This window comes from Dendronephthya gigantea, unplaced genomic scaffold (assembly GCF_004324835.1).
Source record: "Dendronephthya gigantea isolate DGI-Jeju-01 unplaced genomic scaffold, DenGig_1.0 000007F, whole genome shotgun sequence".
Lineage (NCBI taxonomy): Eukaryota > Metazoa > Cnidaria > Anthozoa > Malacalcyonacea > Nephtheidae > Dendronephthya > Dendronephthya gigantea.
The window spans coordinates 1844413-1861893 of record NW_021163017.1 but is presented as its reverse complement, the minus strand read 5'-3'; the positions used below and the strand labels follow the sequence as shown (position 1 = coordinate 1861893).

The following is a 17481-nucleotide window of genomic DNA, read 5'->3' as shown; positions in this document are numbered from 1 at the left end:
GGAAGAATTTTCTCGAAATATTTTATTTTTTAAACAGTTAATTCTTCGGTCACAGTTTTCGCCTGCGTTTTAAAACTTCTCGTTGTAACCTTTCTATTGTACTTTCATTAAATCGCAAATCGTAGTCCAAGAACGCGGTATATAAGCTTCAGTTTTAATCATATACCTCCACCGGCCATGAGATCTATACCTGAATAGCAATGTTTCGTCTTGCTGTGGTTAATGTAAAGCCCATTTCCATTATTTACTCAAACTGATAAAAAGTGTGAAGAAAATCTACGTTTTCGTGCCGAATTTTTTCGCAAACCAATCAAATCGCCGGATTTAAGAAGTCGCTTCGCGTCGCGCGAATGAATTCGCCTAGTGAAACAGGCTTTAAGTGTGTTACCACATTTTGACGATTAAAGCCTATAAAGGCTATATATAGGTTGTATACATGGTAATTGAATCATTATATAGAAGACAAATGTATGGCAAACACCCAGTGTTCAGTACACAGCATGAACAAATACCTGGAGGTGCTTTTCGTTTCTAAACCATATATTTAGTTGCCATATTAACTTCTGTTCGATGTGATTGTAAATCACGATTAACAGCTAAGTCAAAGCATTGATGATGAGGTGCGCTGGCAAAAAAAATGCATGACCATGCAATGTGGAACCATTTTTTTTTCAAGTCTTGAAAAAAATCATGCAGATGATGAGTTTTTAAAATTTCATTATTATTTTGTTTATATTAACATCATGGACCATGGTGTAAAATGATAATCCTGCATGTAACTAAAGGTATGTGAAAGTTAGGGTTTCAGTGAACTACCATAAATACATGCGTTTCATGACAGTGTTCGTGGACCTCGACCCTAAGATTTTATATTTTTTATATCAACCCACCTACAATGCACCTTTAATCGGATTATAGATTTTACCAGTGCATGTTTTTGATGGAGTCCAGATATAAATTTTTGCCTAAGTTTTCAGACCAATTATTCAGCCTTATAATAATTAGATTTCAGTAATTGTTTGTCGGACCATTTCAATTAATAGACTATGAGTAAATTGAATTTCACACACAGTCAGTGAATATATTTGTTTTTACGCACAATCAGTGAATATATGCTAAGTGCATGTGCTAATGCTCTCGGTAATTTAATGCTGGGGCATAGCAACTGCAACGTGTTACAAGGCGCTACATTGCTGGGCGAATGTTCTTAGATTAATTAGAACTTGAAATTGACACATAACGGGGGGCTTCTAATTCGCCAGATCAGGGAAATGCTTTACCGCGCTTGCTGAAAGCCGATGCACGATAAATGCCATTGGAATGAACGAGTACCCATTTCCAATGCGAAATATATGTATGAGTGATATGGCGATCGAGGCTATGGTAATTGTGATTGCTTCATTATGCATCAGAAGATTTCTGACCGCGCACAAGTTTTTTTTAACATGATAAAAAGGACAGAACGTATTTTTGTCACGTTTCTAGATCAAATATCTATTGACTATTATTGGAATGGCGAGCTAGGTGCAGAGCAAGTTGAATTGATCAATTTTATTTAATTGTCAAATGGTCAAGTGTATTTCATGCTGAGCTCTGCCAACTGCAATTTCCAGAATGCTTTTTCACCATTTAAAACGCTGCAACATGATACGGCCACTTGTATATTCTACGTAGAATCCGCGGAAACTGCCCGAACCAGTAAAATGTGCGTTCTATTAAAAACTTAGGGCCACCAGACAATCGAATTGTGGCCACATTTTAGTACTAATATACATTGTATGACTGACTGTCAATTGATTCCCAGTGAATCGATGCTAATATTGTTCATCCTATACGCGGGCCTTTCTTCGGTATACCTCCTGGAAAAATGCACGATATATTCCAACTATTGTCTCAAAAAAATGTATTCGTGTTCAGTTAAAAAGATGAAAAAATATCTTGTGGTATAGATAGTGTAGATATTGGTTTATTATCACTGTGCCAATGCAAAACTAGAGTTGTTAAATACAACGAGTGGTGCTTTTGTTTACATATAAATAGATTATATCTTGATTATATATACTAGTTTAAGATGTGGCCATATCAATCAGCATATATATTGAGTACAAAAAAGTGTGCAGTAGAACGTGTGTAAAAATTGTGAGGAAATTTCTTCATTTCACCCAAACTGTGACGAAGGGCGACTGATGATTGTACCGCGAGTTTGGCCAATCAGAATTGCTCCGAGGGGAATCATATCCGTTCGCATTCTGTCTCCATCCATCGGCAGTTCTCCCCGATTTTAGCACGCCAACGGCCATACAATAGTCGTTCGTACGTGTGTTGCCTGCCGTGTTGTATGAAGCTGAGGGATAGGAGCCACCGTGTTGGGGGTGAGGCATTATTGCATATTTGTTTTGGTAGCATACCTGTAAGAGAATAGAGAGTGTGAACAGTGCAATAGTTGTCGATAGATTACTAAAGCCCCGTTTACACTACCCTCAATTTATTGGCACGGCACGGCTAAAATGGGTACCCGTGCCCATTTCATCAGTGCCCGGCCTTTGTTTTGGTTGCCTGACAACTAGTAAAATTGGGCACGGGTACCCATTTTAGCCGTGTCGATAAATTGACTGTAGTGTAAACGGGGCTTAAGGAGAAGTGAAGAAAAAGATAAATAACTCTGATGCATTTACAGTATATGTGATGCCACCATTCAATTTACTGGTAGTACTTATTATTACTCCCGAGACTCTAATAATATATTGTTAGGATGAACCATGCATGCATTGCACCACAAAACAGCCAAAATATTGCTGAGTAATATAATTAATAATATAAATAATAAATAATATAATAATAAATCTTAAAACCTTTGTATTCCCGTTCCAGGCATTAACGGTAACATGATACATCTTTGCCTTCTTCACAGTCTCGTAACCAACACTGTGTGTCCACAAACTGTCACTTTCTCGTCCTTCAGGCAGGGACCATTGCACCCATTTTGAGCCAATAGTCGTTTGATTGTCACCGCTGGAAAACATCACTGTTGACGCGTGATATGTTGCTAGGTAACGGGCATCGATGCAACTGACTTGACTAATGCGAAGAAAGAATGGATATTTGATATGCTTGTGGTACATGCATGTGCACTGAATCGGATTGACTTCGGATCTCAAATACTGATACTCCAAGTCCAATCCTAATCGCTAAAAGATATATTTAACGATATCTGACCACGGTCCGGAATCTTATATATAATGCTCGAGCGATAGGTGTTTTGTTGCGTATTTGTTTTGTTTTGCTAAAGATTTGTTCGCAAACTGTTACTTTTTATTTTAAAATATATGGACCAAATGATTATCACGGTAAATTGAGGTGAATTTTAGTAAATTAAACAATGATTATATATACGAGTTATACGAGTTACGAGTTAAGACTACACAATTATAATACAACCGAACGCCGCTTTTGGTAAAAAATAAATACGTTTACAGTTATGGTCGGTCGATCGAATTTAAAAACATTCCATGTACTGGAAAACAACTTTCAAAGGTGTTGTATATATGATGACCTATATGTTATTATAAAAAACTTCAAAGGTTAAATTTATGAGGTTCTCGTACGCTAAATTTTTCGCCCTAGTACAATAAACGACCATATGCATGTACCTTGGCAAAGCAGGGCTTTTTAATGCGTGAAGGTTATAATCCTTGATGAGCCAGTACTTATACAATCCATCAACGAAACCACCGACCTTTCCAATCAATGTCCATCCGCCGTTATTTATATCACAGTAGGTCGGTGCAGAACGGTCAGCGGACGTCTTAATCCAATATACGCCATTTTTCAGCCTGTGTTTGCCATCTAACAGCGAGACGTCGTGTATTTGCTTGCAGGATGTTGCAGGATTCATTTCGGTACCTATCCCGCGAAATTTCGCCAAATCAACTTTGCATTCCTTCCCCAAGAATACTATAGCAAAATATGATAAATTATAGCTTTTAAATTTTGTTAAGCCAGTTATAATACTCTCGTTACAGATGATTTCTATAGAATAGATTCTCTTATAATCAGGGCCCCCATATTGGGTAAATAGGGACTCCCAGCTGATCTAAGATATGGCGTCATGAGCAGTTATCACGTTCCTGGAGTAATTTGCCTTGTTCTTTCTATACTAGTAGTTAAATTATAGAATACCCAAAATTTTCAAACGCCGACGTTGTACGAAATGGAGGATGTGATGATAATTCATTTTTGTCGAGGTTCTGGCTTCTGGTTAGTTGATTTTTGCAATTCAGGTCAGTAAAAGGTCAGTGCCTTTTGCTACCATATATGGTAATATCCTGCACACATTCAGCAGTTCATCTTAATCGTAAGTCTATGTTATAATTAGAGCTTTCTCATTGATACAAGACTCCTCTATGTTTATTCTGTGCCAATAAATATTTAACAGGACTTTTTTTACTTTTCTAAACTAAATTGGCCAAAAGTAGAACGATTTCCATTTGTTCAAATTGGACTGCTGTTTTAAAACACGAAAACAATTGACATTGCCTAGAAACAACGATTGGTGGGATTGTACCTGACGTCGGTAAAACAGGAATATATTTTGTTATTTTGATGTTATCATAGGATGTACGACATCCAGCCGTATGCGAATGGCAACCCAGGCCGAAAGTTCCTTTGGTAATCATCCATTTCGAGGCCACCTGCAAATTGTCGTGGATAAGCTTGTTGTTGAGCCAATGGAAAAACCTGAAGGAAAACTAACGAGTCAGCCTTACAGTCGGCTTCAATTGAACAATTTTCAACTATTTTTTTTTCATGGTGCATATATTTTAAACTAAATCATGGTTAATAATTTTTGGAGACAAGCAAATTAATCCAAAAATTAATATCAAATTATACAGTACTGCATGTCCAGAAATAACCAAACAAAAACCGTGGTTAACATAGGTCGACCCTCGGTCTGATCACGGAGGTTTAACTAACTCGTCTGACAGACATTTCTTAAGATTTTTTCGATTTGGTTATTGTGCTGTCCCTCTCAGCTGTTGTCCTTCTTAGTATAAAAAATAATTTTTTATCGTAATCGTCGACCATAAAATTTTCAAAACATGCAACAAACCTGTCACCAACAACACGATACTTGGCATGATACCATGTTCCAGCGGATAATATTGAAGCACGGTTTCTCGCGTACAACCATTTGCCATCCTGATTGTTCTGGTAAGGTCGCATCGTACAAAAATTAACTTTTCTTCCTGTCACATATTCAAACCACCACGCTGTGGTACTTCGTATTTTTGCATCGTGGACTCGCAGAAATGGCCCTGGCGCAACGTTTGATCTGAGTTCATTAAAATCCAATTCTACTTCGATGTCTTTCCATTCCTCTCCGTTTTTAACGAACACCGAAATGTCAGCATAATCCCCGGTCGGTGTTCTGTCAGTATTCAATTTCAACACGCCATTTTCGACAGTAACAGTGCCCCAATTTTTCTGCCACCTTTTCCCAAAGTTTTGGTCAGAAAAATCATCGTAGAATAGATAGACATTTTCTGGATTTTGTTTCGCTCTATCTGCCTCCTTGTTTCCTGGAGAATTAACAGAGTGAAATGGTTGAAATTAGCAAAATATTAGGTGAACGTACCTGATTCTACTACAACACAACTCACCTTTATGAAATTACGGATTATTAGATTGACGTTTATTATCTCTATCAATGACGTAGCTAGCAAGGATAATGGACCACTTGCATACTAGACCAATTTATGATTTAGGTAACAAAAAGGGAATTTCCAAAAAGTGCCTACTAAAATTGCCAAGATTGGCTGTGAAATATTGTAAAGTGCGGGAAATATAGCCAAGCCAGGTTGGCAATTTGGTATCTTTTCGCCGTAGCAAAAAAGTATAATAAAATTGCCTACTTCGCATGGCTATATTTTCCGTACTATACTTGACATTTTACTATAATTTCTTTTGAGCTGTGGTAATGTATTTCCTTTTTGCTATACCTAGATCATAAGATGGTCAATTTTCCAAAGGGTCATTGGGGGAGGGGATTCAATGTTGTACGTCGGTAATTTATGCAAAATTTGCCAATTTCGCACGACGATATTTTTAACACTTCCACGACCAAACTTTCGCAATATCTAAGTTTCGCATACGTTACATGTTGTTATTCGAAATTGTTTAAATTGCATTACCGTAAACTATGTAGTAGGCAGACCCATCACGCAGTGTTTTGGTAAAGTCTTCTTGTAATTTAAACAACACTTTTGTCTTCGTTGTTGCGACATTCTCAACGATGCGGTCCAGTTCTCGTGGTTGACAGTCTTTGTTGTTGTAAAAATACACTCTTAAGGTGGCTCCCTACAGTTTTAAGAATATTGAAATCTTGTTGTTTTGATTTAAAATTTTAGCACGAGATTTCTTGGTAAGTATAAGAAATTTCCCATATATATTAACCAACATTCTAACAGTCAGAAATTGCCCATAAGCATGACGTCATCACCGTTGTTATGGTAACAATGGCGATTCAATATGGCCGACATTTTACCTATTTACGCATTTTACTCGAAAACAAGTTCGGTTACCCCAATTTTTTATTTTATAAAAAGTTTTCTTACAAAAAAATGGGAAATTTGAGCAAGTATAAAAAAATTCTATGGAGCCAAAAAATTTCTATAACGAAAAATCACGTTTTTTCATTTTTAATAATTTTGGCTCCATAGAATTTTTTTTAACTGGTTCATATTTTCCATTTTTTTGTAAGAAAACTTTTTATAAAATAAAAAATTGGGGTAACCGAACTTGTTTTCGAGTAAAATGCATGAATAGGTAAAATGTCGGCCATATTGAATCGCCATTGTTACCATAACAACGGTAATGACGTCATGCTTATGGGTAATTTCTGACTGTTAGAATGTTGGTTAATATATCTGGGAAATTTCTTTTCCTTACCAAGAAATCTCGTGCTAAAATTTTAAATCAAAACCACAAGTTTTCAATATTTAAAAAAATTGTAGGGAGCCACCTTAAATCGTTTCCGTTTGGTAAGGCCAGATCATTGTCGATTAATTCACGATGGTTCACTGAAAACAAATTGTGAAATATGTTTGATTAGCCAGAAGAATTTGATAGAAACAGATACAAAATATCATGTGGAAAAAGTTCTATGATCGTTACCTTTTGCCGTTTAGCTTCTGCCAGATTTAACATACTACTTTATATCTTATATAACCGAAATCGTGAATTTCTCAACCCCAACGGCAACGTGGATGAAATACATGTGCGTATATAAATATTTATAATATAGTTACTATTCGCTCTCGTCAAATGTGGACTGCCTATGGCTATGGTATAATCAGAGAACTCAAATAAGACTGGAACGCTCACTCTCTGACTTTCCTTATTAATAAGTGAAGCCAAGGATGGCGGATCATGAAGCCTTTCTTGTAGGTATGATCCAGGCCTCTGGCCAAGGTAAAATCATAATTGCCGCCATTTTACCTACGGAATTTCCGCGTGGAGGCCTGGTTCATACCTAAAAGAAAGGCTTCAGTGTCCGCCATCTTGGCTTCAAACTTGAACTGAGACAATTGCACGTGTCGAGCAAATAATCGCTATAGCCTATATCATCTAATCCGATTTCTTTTTCAATTTCAAGACATTTGGACATAAGGATGGTGCTTTTTTTTAAATTGAAGTATATTAAGAATTTTTCATATATATACAGTAGGAGGCAAAAGTTTGAGTCCAGTCGTTGTAGAATTCCAGTATTAAACCCTGGCAGTGTATTCGAGCTAAGACATGCGTATTAGTGTTTCAGTATTTTAAACCATATTAATTACACACTGTTTTGGTCCTAATGATCTAAATCATAACAAAATAAAGTTCTTATTCCTTTACACTGCCCAAGATGGGTGGGAAAAAGGGCAAAGTGATGGTGCATAAGGACAAATAGTTGCATTAAGTATTGAAGGATTCTTTCCTCGCAAGATCGCAGAAAAAGTGAGAATTTAAAAAGGTGGTATGCAACTAACCTTGGAGAGGTTCGAAGAAACTAAATCCTACTCAAGCAAACTTTTAGCTTCTTCGGTCATGCTCGGTTTGGCAATATTGAAATATATAATAGGATCCTAATTAAAGTAAAGTATCATCCAATTCTTCAAGGACATAGAATTTCATCTGGTACAAGGATGATCGCGTGTCTAACTACATGATAATCCCCCTAAACACCTGCACATCTTCTATGTGCCAGAAATCTTTTAGAAGCAAACACGTTTTGGTGCTCTCGTTCTCATGGCTTTCCACCTCAAATTCCAGATCTGAAACCTATCGAGTACTTGTAGGACCGTTTTAACCGGAAAAGGGCGAGGCACAGGCCCGCCAGCCAGAATGACTTGAGACAAGTGGTCAACGAATGCTGGCAAGGTATTAAACGTGCGACATTAAAAAACCTATGGAATCTATACCAGCAAGAATAAACGTCATTTCAAGAGCAAAAAAGAGGGACACTAAGCATTGACATGAAATGCATTTTTGCACATTAACATACGTAAAATGAATATCATAACGTCTCATAGTTGTTGTACAGCATGTATTTTTCTGTTTACTCGTGTACTTTTTTGTAGTTCACTTATCGGTAAGGTTTTCTGTAGAATATTAATATATGCTGCTAAAACAATGAAATACAGTCACTGGACTCAAACTTTTGCCTCCTACTGTAGATATAATCTTTCTTGTATCTTGAATATCTCAATTAAGTGAAATTTACTCACAATCTTGCATATAATTGCCGATTGCAAATGCCAGTATTGCTCTTTACTTGAACGGTAAACAGAAAGATTTTTTTACCATTAAGGCGTGCTGAGCCTTTGTTCTCAGGATGAACAGCAGTATACGTAAAACCAACTACTGTGTAGCCATTTCGGAAATCTTTACTGCTAATTTCACCGCTATATATATCAGTATATGCATGCTAATCAACTTTCGAGTTCTTTGTTCTATTGCTGAAGGTAGAGCAAGTGAAGCGTTGTACGCTGGGTTATATTGCATGGTCGTAATTACAATACATATATATCTAAGTTTCAATTGCATTTATATTTGCGTCAGGTTTTTGGCGTGGCAAATCGGTTGTATGGCGTTTAGAGCCATTTGATCACCGCTAGGTGCTTGCACTAAAGACGAGCAATGTTGATAAAAACATTTGCCTATTGGCTATTCTGATATATGTTTTCCAAATGTATATTTGCAACACTTCTAATAGCAAGAACGAAAATATCGCAACAAGTCGATCGCAAACGTATTGATATACACGCATTAATCATATTAGCGTCAGGGGACAATATACTTGGGCTATAATACAAACAGTGAATGCACTTGGTGTGTCTGTAGAAGCTTATAGCAGTATATAGCTATTGCTTTAGATATATAAGTATGATTTTTGAGTCAGTTTAGAAGAAAGGCAAAAATATTATGTGATACTATACCTTGCAATGTAACAGTATAATCCTTTGGTACTAAAGTGCTAGAGTTCAACATTATTTTTCGGGAGATAGTGAAATCGAAGCTGGTGTAAAATTTTTCACATATTAAGCTATTTTGTGTAAGATCATTCAGAAGCCCCTTCAACTTCTTCAGAAGCCTAATTTCGTCTTTCGTTGAACCACTTCGAGCCGACATCTCATTCGATTGTTGCTTCAGCTTATAATATTTGCTTTGATACGTTTGAAGGTTCAAATTAAGTTTAGACGATAGTGCGTCGATGAGATTTTTAGCTTCGTGGAGTTCGCTGTGACGTTCTAGTCCCTTTCCAGTCGTCCCAAGTACTTCGTGGTTAGAAGCTAGAGTTAAAATTACGAGCAAGGCCAACATGATGTACAATTTCGACAAGAGGACAATTCTATCGACTGTACAACGCAGACGTTTTTTCGAAAATGAATATTAGAATGCATATACTTCCTGAAGCTTGCACTTTCGTGTTTTTTCATGTTTAAAGGACAATAGCAACAACTTCTGAACTGATAAGCCTTCAGTGAAATATAGTATCGCAATTATAGCTATATATATAATTGCCATTTTTGTCCAAATAAGGAAATTTACAATCATTATAGATAATATGTTGCGAAACGTCATAACTTAATTACTCGGGCTACCTGTGGTAGCCGAGTCTAGGTTTCGCGATTTTTATGATTATTATTATTTTTTTCGTGTCGCAGGCTTAGTCTTCCGCGCGGACAGTCGCGTATTTACAGACATTACAGTGTATCAATATAGCTCAGTTTCAGTGCAGTGTATTTATTGAGCCCGAGTTAACGCCTGCCGGGCGTCTTGTTCAAGATAAGGTAATGTTCTATGCAACAGGGCCAATTTTATACACGATAAGATTTCTCGTATATACCATTCTTACCCTGGCATATGTGATCAAGTTCATAAACATGCGTATATATACACCGCGTATGAACATTATACTCTAAACTTCGCAAATCGTACCGTGTTAATGCATGACCTATAACTTGCCTGGTGGTTTTAATGTCAACTTCTGTGATGTATGTGATGTGTGCGTGTTTTCACAATATTATCATCATCAGCCAGTATGACAACACGATCCAACGTGGTTTATGATATTTTATTCCACATGTGCTACACTATTAATATGTTATATTGGAGTGCTTTAAGAAATAAAAACTGCATGCAAGCCATGTGCGAGAGTCAGTTGATAAGAAACAGTGGCAAAAAACTTTGGAAATTTTCTCTTTATTTCACCCAAACTGTGACGAAGGGCGACTGATGGCTGTACTGAGAGTTTGGCCAATCAGAATTGCTCCGAGGAGAATCATATCCGTTGCCATTCTGACTCCATCCATCGGCTGTTCTTCCATATTTCTGCACGCCAACGGCCATACAATAGTCGTTCGTAGCTGTGTTGCCTGCCGTGTTGTATGAAGCTGAGGGATAGGAGCCACCATGTTGGGGTATAGGCATTATTCCATATCTGTTTTGGTAGCATACCTAACAAAAGATTTAATGAAATGCACACTCAGGCCCGTAGCTGGATCTCCACTTCTGGGGGGAGGGGCGCTGTTAAAGAATTTGCAGAGGCGTTGCTTTTTTGGTGCGTTCCGGTAGCGGCATAATGTGGATTTTATTTTTAAACGGGGGCAAGCGAGCCCGTCCCCAAGCCTGCGATTCCTCTGGCGAGAAAACAAAGGCTCTGGGATAATCCAAACCGGAAGCCAGAAATCCTGGTTCCGGTTTGTAACGGTTTTTTGTATTTCAAAATTGAAACGGCGTGAAACGACCAATCAGAATCATCTCTGATTTCGATTATCCCAGAGCCTTTGTTATCTCGCCAGAGGAATCGCGAGATCGGGGAACGAGATTGAAACCGGGGCACCCCAGATGACCAGACTGTCGCCGGATTAAAAATCTGCTAGGCTCAGATTTCACCACTAGCCTAATGCCATTGCGACTGAAATAATTAAATGCGAAGTCTATCAGATTGACCAGTCACAAGCACAATATGTCCGCAAAGTAAGGTAGCTGTAGTGAAAATGAAAGTGAAAGTGAGACCTACGGCTCGCTATTGTTGTCAAAATCAAACCTTTGAATTGCCATTCCAGGCTTTAACAGTAACTGATTTCATCTTCGCCTTGGACACGACACTCAGTCCAACACTGTGTGTCCAAAAGCTGTCGCTTTCCCGTCCTTCCGGGAGCGGCCATTGCACCCACTTTGAACCAATTTCGTCTTGCTTGTCACCGCTGGCGATCATCACCGTTGACGCGTGCTTGGTTGCTAGGTAACGAGCATCGATGCAACCGACTCTGCTACAAAGAAAAAGAAAAGCTTTTTTCAGCAGGAGAGTTCCATGGACTATTGTTTTATCACAGGTTTTATTACAGCTTACTGGCTCAGCCTGGTTATGCATGTATGTATTATATCGAATGAAAATATTTATTAGTACATTGGGCTTGGCAGGCTAGCACTTTTCAGTGCATCAAGATTATGATTTTTGATCAGCCAAAACTGATATAGTCTGTCGGCGGAACCGCTGATCTTTCCCACCAATGTCCACCCGCCATTCGTGAGATCGCAGAACGTCGGCGCTGCTGTGTCAGCGGACGTCTTGATCCAATACACGCCATTTTTCAACGTGTGTTTTCCATCTCGTAGCGAAATATCGTGTATTTGCCTGCACGATGTGGCAGCGTTTTTCTCGGATTTTCCGTCTTTCCTGACGTGACCTTTAAACTTTTTCGCATCGACTTTGCACTCGTCGCCTATATAGAAAAACGTACACGTTGATTGGCGTGGTTTGGAAGACAGTTCGTGAAGGACATAAACAACTTCTAACTAAAATCCACTCATATACATGCACCTATTCATATAAAGCCAGAGATAGAACAAGCTAGCATGCATGTATAAATTCGCATCCATAAACTATTATACTATTGTAAGGATGACTACACGACTACAAGGATCATGTTTTTTACTAATTTCAATATCTCAAATACATTTCGCGTTTCGTTTAATCTCGTCTAGTCAGGATCATGTAAACAGTATAATATTTTTTTTCACTGACACCTCAAATACTACCCCATTTCCTTTATCTCGACTAATCATAAACAAGAGTCATGTAAACAGCCCCTAAACTATACAGAAGTGTTCTTTTCAGAGACCTAATCATGTTTTCATAGTTTATAAACTTACCCAAAGTGACAGTTGGTAATACCGGAGTATATTTCGTTATCTTGATGTTATCATAAAATGTGTGGCATCCAATTTTGCTCGATAAACAACCCAAGCCAAAGGTGCCTTTGGTAACAAGCCATTTCGAGGGGACTCTGACGTTGTCGTGGACGAGATCGTTGTTTAACCAATGAGTGAAGCTAGACAAAAAAAATTTATCTGAAAATTCTTCTACTTCTTAGCCTGTAAATTACTAGAATTGATATTTCCGACCAGAAACCAAGGTGAGACAATTGAATGGACGACTTGCGCTTTAGACTAACTTTTGATCGAAGTAACTAGAGGAAAATAAATCACTCCAGCTAGAAAGTTCTTACTTAAATTAGTAAAACTGCGAAGTTTGGCTGCGAAATTTTGTAAAATACGGAAAATATAACCATGCGAAGTTGGCAAATTTTGTATACTTTTGTATTACGACCGGAAATGTGTAACTAATTTAGTTACAAACTTCCGGTCGTAATACAAAAGTATACAAAAATCGACAACTTCGCATGGGTATATTTTCCGTGATTTACAACAATTCGCAGTCAAACTTGGCAGTTTTACTTATCTTAGTAAGCTCTTTCAGAAAATGTCCTTTTTATCGCCGAGGTACGAAATTAGTCTAAAGCGCAAGTCGTCCATTAATTGAAAAGAATCCATAGCAGAGAAATTGTATTGATTCTGAAATAGTTCTTGTAATCTTGTTTAAAACGAATTTGCCCGAAAATGGTATAGTAATATCCACTACAATTTATTTCTATGCACTGTTAGAAGATCTTTTTCAGAGTGTGAAGAGGTAAATCTATATCTATATGTGAGTAAAACGTATTATTGTAATGAAAAGCATTTCATTTTTTGGAAAGGTTCAGCGGAGCCAGTAGCACTGAATATATTTCAATAAAGCCTTGAATAAACCTTTCGGCAGTATGATGTTTATGGGCAAACTGAACTAGCTAAAAGTATCACAGGACAATCCATATATGCCTGCATGACTACGAAAAAAAAGATGGCGGGTTAATATATAATTCAATTGCAAAGTACTTTATGGTATTTATCTGAATATTTTAAAACTAAACAAACTAAACCTGTCCCCAACGACGCGATATTTTGCGTGGAACCATAAACCCGCTAAAAATGGTCTAGCTAGACTTCTCGGGTACAGCCATTTGCCATCTTCGTTGTTCTTAAAAGGCCGCATCGTACAATCTCTTTTTCTTTCCACGTATTCCATCCACCACGCTGTGGTACTCTGAATCCTAGGGTCCTCGACACGCAGGAATGGCCCGAGACCAGCACCCGCAGAAACCCCGGATTCTCTGATTTTTTCTTTAAAATCCAATTCTACTTCAAGGTCTTTCCATTCGTGACCATGTTTCACGAAGACCGAAACCTCAGCGGAGTCGTTGGTTGGCGTTGTTGACGTTTTCAAAGACAAGACACCATCTCCCACACTCGCCGTGCCCCAGTTTTTTTGCCACCTTTTCTCGAAATTTGAATCACTGAAGTCATCGTAAAATAAGAAGACATTTTCTGGATTTTGCTTTGCAGGACCGGCACCCTTGTTATCTGTAACGATTATATACGTGTGGCGAGATTATACAGCTACGTCTAACAAATGTCAAAGTAAGAACTATATAGAGTACTTCGTTTGGCCTGATGTTTCAAAATTAATTGTCAATCAATTTCAGAAGACGGAATATGACAAATGTCAGTGGTAATTGGCTGGCAGTTCCAAATGAATATAATTGGCTTCCAGAGAAAATTCCAGAAGAATTTCTAAATAACGCTGACACAAACGATAGTTAGTGAGACTAATACAAACAATCTAGTTCCCATATCATTGAATTTTCAACTACACGATCATCTCACCATAGACTAGATAGTAGCCAGATCCATCAGAAGAAGATAAATCTTCTTGCAGTTTGAACAACACTGTCGTCTTCGTTGTTGCGATATTTTGCACAATTCGATCAAGTTCGCGTGGTTGGCAATCCTCGTTGTTGTAAAAGTACACTCTTAAATCGTTCCCGTTCGCCAAGGCCATGTCATTGTCAATCAAACCACGATGGTTCACTGAAAACGGAAACAAAGTTTTGACACCCAGAAGCTTTGATTTCAATTGTAAAAGACGGAATGAGATTGGCTCACAATTCGTTCCTGGGAGCAAAGTCTCTATTGTTATACATGACTGACAAGTTGACACTTTTTGCAATAATATATTAAACATGGTCATGGAAGAATTCGCATTTTTTGTCTATTCAAAAGAGCTGATTTTTGGTTTTTTAGCAATTTTACGATGCAAAACAGCAATCCTGCAAATGAATTTCGTTTTATTAACTAATTTAAGCAATGCTTTAGAGTTTTTCTAACAAAATCCCGAAATAGCAATAATTTGGTAGAATGTTATTCCTGCATATGTAGAAATTACTGCAAGGATTCATGGTTCCATGCACTGTCAGCGCTTCTGAGGCCACATTTGGAATTTTTGCATGCGTTTTTAATTCCTACAATTCTATTGGTTTACTAATTTATGAAAATACATACGAAAGAACTAAAACATATGACCAACATGCACTCAGATTTTTCTCCCCAATTTTCGTTGAAAATTCTTCAGAACATCAATTAAAAAGATTTACCATTTTCACAACGGAAACTTTACAGTCACTGGGCCTAAGTGTTGCCGTGACTGCGAGGAGAAAATGCTAAAAAAGACCTTTGTTTACTATCGAGAATGTTATTAAAAAGGTTTTTCTTCTGTAAAAGGTGTTTATATGTCCCTGTAAATTGCCCTTGGCCTTGTTTAATTACTAGTCTAGAATGCATGGTATTATTACGACTTATTCTTGTGTTGGTATAGTCGGTGAAATGAAAGTTAACTAACATGAATAAGGAAATGGTCTTTGATAGGATAATATTTTATAAATTGCATTGTATATATATCTTATACCTATTATAGACGTGAGTCGATGCATGGTTGGGCAACACTAATATGGAACTTGCGTCAAAGAATGACGCAGAATGAACATTGCGTCAAATTATTCATTTTATGGGTGCATGAAAATGTGCATGAATAGAAGCGAACATATATGAATATTAAGTGGTTGCAGTTTTTTTATTTATACACCCTGTTATTTTGTTTTGAAACCATTGAAAATCAAAGAACTCGGTCAAGCATTCAAAATAAGGGATATTTTTATCAGCTCTTGAAAATTGCAAGTTTAAAAAACAAATAAGAAATGCCGTGGATGTGCAAATTCTCTCGAGTTATGCCTGGCATACACCGGATGCCAGATCTTATTTGAGTCAACCGTACAAAAATTTGATTGAAATATGAGAACACGGGCAGAAAATAGACGCGAAGACACTAGCTGGTTAGTCCTCCTACACAATAAGTCGGAGACACGGTCATTATCGGTCAGATTACTGAAAACTGAAAGAAGCCAAACATTGTTGTAGTCGGACCTTTGATTTCTTTACTTGAAACAAAGGAAGCAACGATTATGGTAATAATATTTGGCTAATTTATCAGTAATCTGGCAACACTGGTTTTAATACGATGATGTTCGCTCTTAATTACAATTTGTGTTAATACCAAATTACAATTTGTGTTATTTATTCAGTGCAGGAATCACAACATGCATAAGTCGATTTTCTCCGGCACGAATTCAAGTTGGTTCTTAAGTGTACTAAGTATTTTCCTTCCGTATAGTGGAAGAAACCCTAGAACTTCACTCTTTTTTCTTTTTCTAATAAATGTATACTATATCATAGCAATGTCTATGACAGTGTATAGTTGACTAGCTTTTTTGTCACCTCCTACTAGCCTTAAGAACTGCAATGCTAAGTTAATAAACAAGATAACCAAATAAAATCTCTAGGATTGACAATCAACCATTCAAAGCTTACCTTCTATTGCAACAGTGTAATCTTTTTCCAATAGCGAGCTGGAATTTATGAGTATTTGACGGGAAGCAGCGAAGTCAAAGTGGGTGAAAAACTTTTCGCAGATGGAATTCTTTTTCGCCGTGAGATCATTCAGGAACACTTTCAACTTGTTCACAGCCCTTATTTCTTCTTTTGTCGACTTACTTTGTGCGCGATACTCCTCCGATTCTAGCTGTAGTTTCTCGAATTTGGTTTCAAACACCTTCAGTTTCGAATGCAACTTAAACGACAACGTTTCAATCAGATTCCTGGCATCGTCGATCTCCGTATGATTTTGCAAGCCATTCCCAACCGAATTCGAATCAAGTCCGAGTGCTTTGGAAAGAAAGAGCAGGAATATAGTTACGAACAACATGTTTTTCACAAGTCCTTCGTGAACTGTCCTTTCGTTAGGTACTGCAGCCGTCTACTGAGATATTTCGAAAAGCTGTCTCTTTTTATCTATACTCAGGCGGCTGGTGTTTCCACGTTGTAGTAATTAGAACGGGTTAGGGAGAATCAAGGGCGGTCTCGTTAGACTCAATGACTCGTTGTTCCGCTTCGTCAAAAGCAACGAGTATAAACATTTTTGTCCAAACAAGCTAGCACGTCCAATATATCACCTTTTGTGAGGTCATTAATCTATAGGCTGTATAAAGAAAACGCTAAATATTTATGATATTTGATCTTTTGTGATCGAATAGAAAACAAATATTTATGATTATTGGCGTTGCGGCTTTTTATAGACCCTTCAATCCCGTCGCACGCAATCTGACGTCAATGCTGAATACAATCACGTGACCTTTGGATCTTTTAACCATGCACATGTTTTGA

General features: G+C 37.5%; 2 protein-coding genes across 2 annotated transcripts; both read right to left on the bottom strand.

The window, feature by feature from the left end:
• Positions 1 to 1992: 1992 nt before the first annotated feature.
• On the bottom strand, positions 1993 to 9895 carry LOC114517196. The gene is made up of 8 exons (XM_028536855.1): positions 9480 to 9895; positions 7022 to 7079; positions 6192 to 6343; positions 5111 to 5579; positions 4565 to 4737; positions 3651 to 3954; positions 2853 to 3078; positions 1993 to 2408 (listed from the first exon to the last, which is right to left on the bottom strand). The coding sequence occupies exons 1-8, from the start codon at positions 9862 to 9864 to the stop codon at positions 2154 to 2156; spliced, it is 2022 nt and encodes a 673-aa protein (XP_028392656.1). The 5' UTR covers positions 9865 to 9895; the 3' UTR covers positions 1993 to 2153.
• Positions 9896 to 10228: 333 nt separating this feature from the next.
• On the bottom strand, positions 10229 to 17249 carry LOC114517195. Its single transcript, XM_028536854.1, has 7 exons — positions 16630 to 17249; positions 14593 to 14796; positions 13809 to 14289; positions 12703 to 12881; positions 11957 to 12272; positions 11594 to 11819; positions 10229 to 11001 (listed from the first exon to the last, which is right to left on the bottom strand). Exons 1-7 carry the CDS (start codon positions 17021 to 17023, stop codon positions 10747 to 10749), a joined length of 2055 nt encoding a protein of 684 aa, XP_028392655.1. The 5' UTR covers positions 17024 to 17249; the 3' UTR covers positions 10229 to 10746.
• Between the last annotated feature and the right edge of the window lie 232 nt (positions 17250 to 17481).

What these genes read in the sequence shown, in the direction of transcription:
- LOC114517196 (XM_028536855.1), bottom strand. Translation starts at nt 9,864, where the DNA reads ATGTTGGCCTTGCTCGTAATTTTAACTCTAGCTTCTAACCACGAAGTA. An exon ending in TATCGTGTTGTTGGTGACAG is followed by an intron (nt 4,738 to 5,110) that starts GTTTGTTGCATG and finishes GTTTTCCTTCAG; the next exon opens with GTTTTTCCATTGGCTCAACA. An exon ending in CCTGGAACGGGAATACAAAG is followed by an intron (nt 2,409 to 2,852) that starts GTTTTAAGATTT and finishes ATTCTCTTACAG; the next exon opens with GTATGCTACCAAAACAAATA.
- LOC114517195 (XM_028536854.1), bottom strand. Translation starts at nt 17,023, where the DNA reads ATGTTGTTCGTAACTATATTCCTGCTCTTTCTTTCCAAAGCACTCGGA. An exon ending in TTACACTGTTGCAATAGAAG is followed by an intron (nt 14,797 to 16,629) that starts GTAAGCTTTGAA and finishes TTCCGTTTTCAG; the next exon opens with TGAACCATCGTGGTTTGATT. An exon ending in ATTACCAACTGTCACTTTGG is followed by an intron (nt 12,273 to 12,702) that starts GTAAGTTTATAA and finishes TTTTCTATATAG; the next exon opens with GCGACGAGTGCAAAGTCGAT.